General features: G+C 41.2%; 1 protein-coding gene across 1 annotated transcript; it reads right to left on the bottom strand.

Moving 5' to 3' along the window:
* Nucleotides 1-295: 295 nt before the first annotated feature.
* Nucleotides 296-589, bottom strand: LOC138986809 (keratin-associated protein 6-2-like). Its single transcript, XM_070366726.1, has one exon. It carries the CDS (start codon nt 587-589, stop codon nt 296-298), a length of 294 nt encoding a protein of 97 aa, XP_070222827.1.
* Between the last annotated feature and the right edge of the window lie 1,839 nt (nt 590-2,428).

Raw genomic sequence — 2,428 nt, 5'->3', positions numbered from 1 at the left:
CCATTTTTATTGAGGATAAGGGGTTATCCAAGCTTTAGAATGTTAGGATCATTAACACAGTCATAACAGAGACTCAGAGATTAAGGAGTAAAGGCTAAATTTGGAAGAGTCAGATGATATCACCATTGAACTTCAGACTTCAAGGATGTCAATCTAAAAATGGGTAGTTGGAGGTCAAAACCTCTGTCACGTATACAATTTCTTGCAAGTACAAATCATGGGTTACAGATCCTCGAAGCAGTATTATCTTTAGATTCCTCATTTCAGAAGCAGACTAGGCTAAGAGGGTGATGTTCTAGCAGCAAGAATAACATCTCCTGTAGCAAACTGGCCAGTAGCTGCTATAGCCAGAGCCATATCCACAGCCATATCTGGTTCCATAACCACAGCCATAATAGGGGCTAAATCCACAGCCATATCCTGTCCCATATCCACAGCCGTATCCTGAGCCATATCCACAGCCGTATCCTGAGCTGTATCCACAGCCGTATCTACTTCCATATCCACAGCCATAATAGGGGCTGAACCCACAGCTATAGCTCTTTCCACAGCCATAGCCACAGGAGTTGCCGTAGTAGTTACAACACATGTTGTCAAGGCAAGAGGATTCAGGTGGACTGCAAGAGGATGTTTCTGAAGTGTGTGTCTCCTCCCCATGGACCTTTATATACTGTCAGTAATTGGCAGAGCATACCATTCGTTCCCTGACATAGACAACAAATATGGAGGCAACATTATGAGCCAGTCACGTCACTGCTGACAATCACTAGAGTTTGCTTAAAATAGCTCATTATTTGGGAGACTCCTGTTTCATTTTAAGAGCTTCACTTTAATTTGTTCTGCGGACAAACTGTCTTAGTAGAATCGTGTGACCCAAAGCTGATCATTTTCAAAATCTCCTCTCATTTAACAGATACCTTATAAAACAAGCTTGTTGGGGAATGTCAGATGATTTTGCCTCCTTTTCTCTCTCAGTTTTCCAAAATACCTGCTTCTGACCACAGGAAAAGGAATATTCCTGTCTCCTTTCCTGAATCACTACCCTTTCTGCATTCCTTACCCCTGCCTTGTCCGACTCTCCTCAAATCCTAAGAATCTGATCAGTATCTGATAATTCAAAATGAACTCCATTCCCAGAAAGAGTGAAGACTTACAGGCGTGGAGACAGTATGCTGCATGTGTTCCTTCTTGTATTTTCTTCTTCCATGCACCAGGCAATGGAAGGTCCTGTTCACGTGGGGCAGCCCTCTTTTTCTCTCTTTTTTGTAGCTACCTGAGTCTCACCATTGAGGAGACTTTAACAGTTTAACCAACTTTATTTGGCTGAAGAATCAGAAGACCTCAGTTAGACCAGAAACTCGATTTAGTCCATTCCCTCACTCAATCATTCTTGATCTAACCTTTTTTTTTTTTTTTTTTTTTTTTAGAGATTTCTGGGGTTTTATTTGGTCTTTAGACCTCCCAGATAAATTTAAATCTAAAGACCTCCCCCTCTTGTTGAGGTCCCTCCTTGATCCCTCCTCTCTCTTTCTCTTTCTCCTGGGGACACTAGCCAGGCTTAGCTGAATAAGTGATGCTGAAAGGCTTCTCAGAGGAGTGCTATTTGGCACTGAAGAAAGAGTGGTATTGAGCATGGAGAACCAACTACTGAGAAGAGCTTCAGGGAAACCAGGGGTGGTGTTTCCCCAGGATTTTTAGGTCCCACCATAAGTCAGGGTGATGAGAAATACCAGGTCCATTTTCACAAAGAAGAAAACTGAGACACCGAGGGTTTAACCGACTTACCAAAGGTCACAGGCTGTAAATCTTGAGCCCACAAGCCCTCTGCTTTGATAAATATGGTGAAGCTAGCAAGCTGGTCACTGAATGCATACCCCTTCCCTATTTTTTTTTTTTTACATTTTTTTCTGTTTTATTGGGAGATGCTTTGCAACTGTTACATCATAGTAATGCATCACTGATTCAGATTAAATGGGAACACAGGACCTATCAAAATTAGTTAGAAGGCAGAATTATTCTATTTTATTTAAACAAATTCCATTGCCCTTTGGTATGTGAAGTAAGGAATCAGGTTTGCCAAGGTTGCCTAATAAATCTTGTTTTAATGAGCAGATTTTTAAAGGATTACAATTAGCATATGTCAGCACCAGTCTCTGGCACGTTGGCTGCTGCTTACATTGCAATTTCAAGGCTTCACTTTATCTATTTATTTATTTGCTTTTGTTATTTATTTATTTTTAAAAATTATATTTTATTTTTAAACTTTACAATATTGTATTGGTTTTGCCAAATATCAAAATGAATCCGCCACATGTATACATCTGTTCCCCATCCTGAACCCTCCTGCCTCCTCCCTCCCCATACCATCCCTCTGGGTCGTCCCAGTGCACCAGCCCCAAGCATCCAGTATCATGCATCGAACCTGGAC

Source organism: Bos mutus, unplaced genomic scaffold (genome assembly GCF_027580195.1).
Source record: "Bos mutus isolate GX-2022 unplaced genomic scaffold, NWIPB_WYAK_1.1 CTG1691, whole genome shotgun sequence".
NCBI classification, from domain to species: Eukaryota; Metazoa; Chordata; class Mammalia; order Artiodactyla; family Bovidae; genus Bos; species Bos mutus.
The sequence above is the reverse complement of the archived record's forward strand: the minus strand, read 5'-3'. Positions and strand labels throughout refer to the sequence as shown.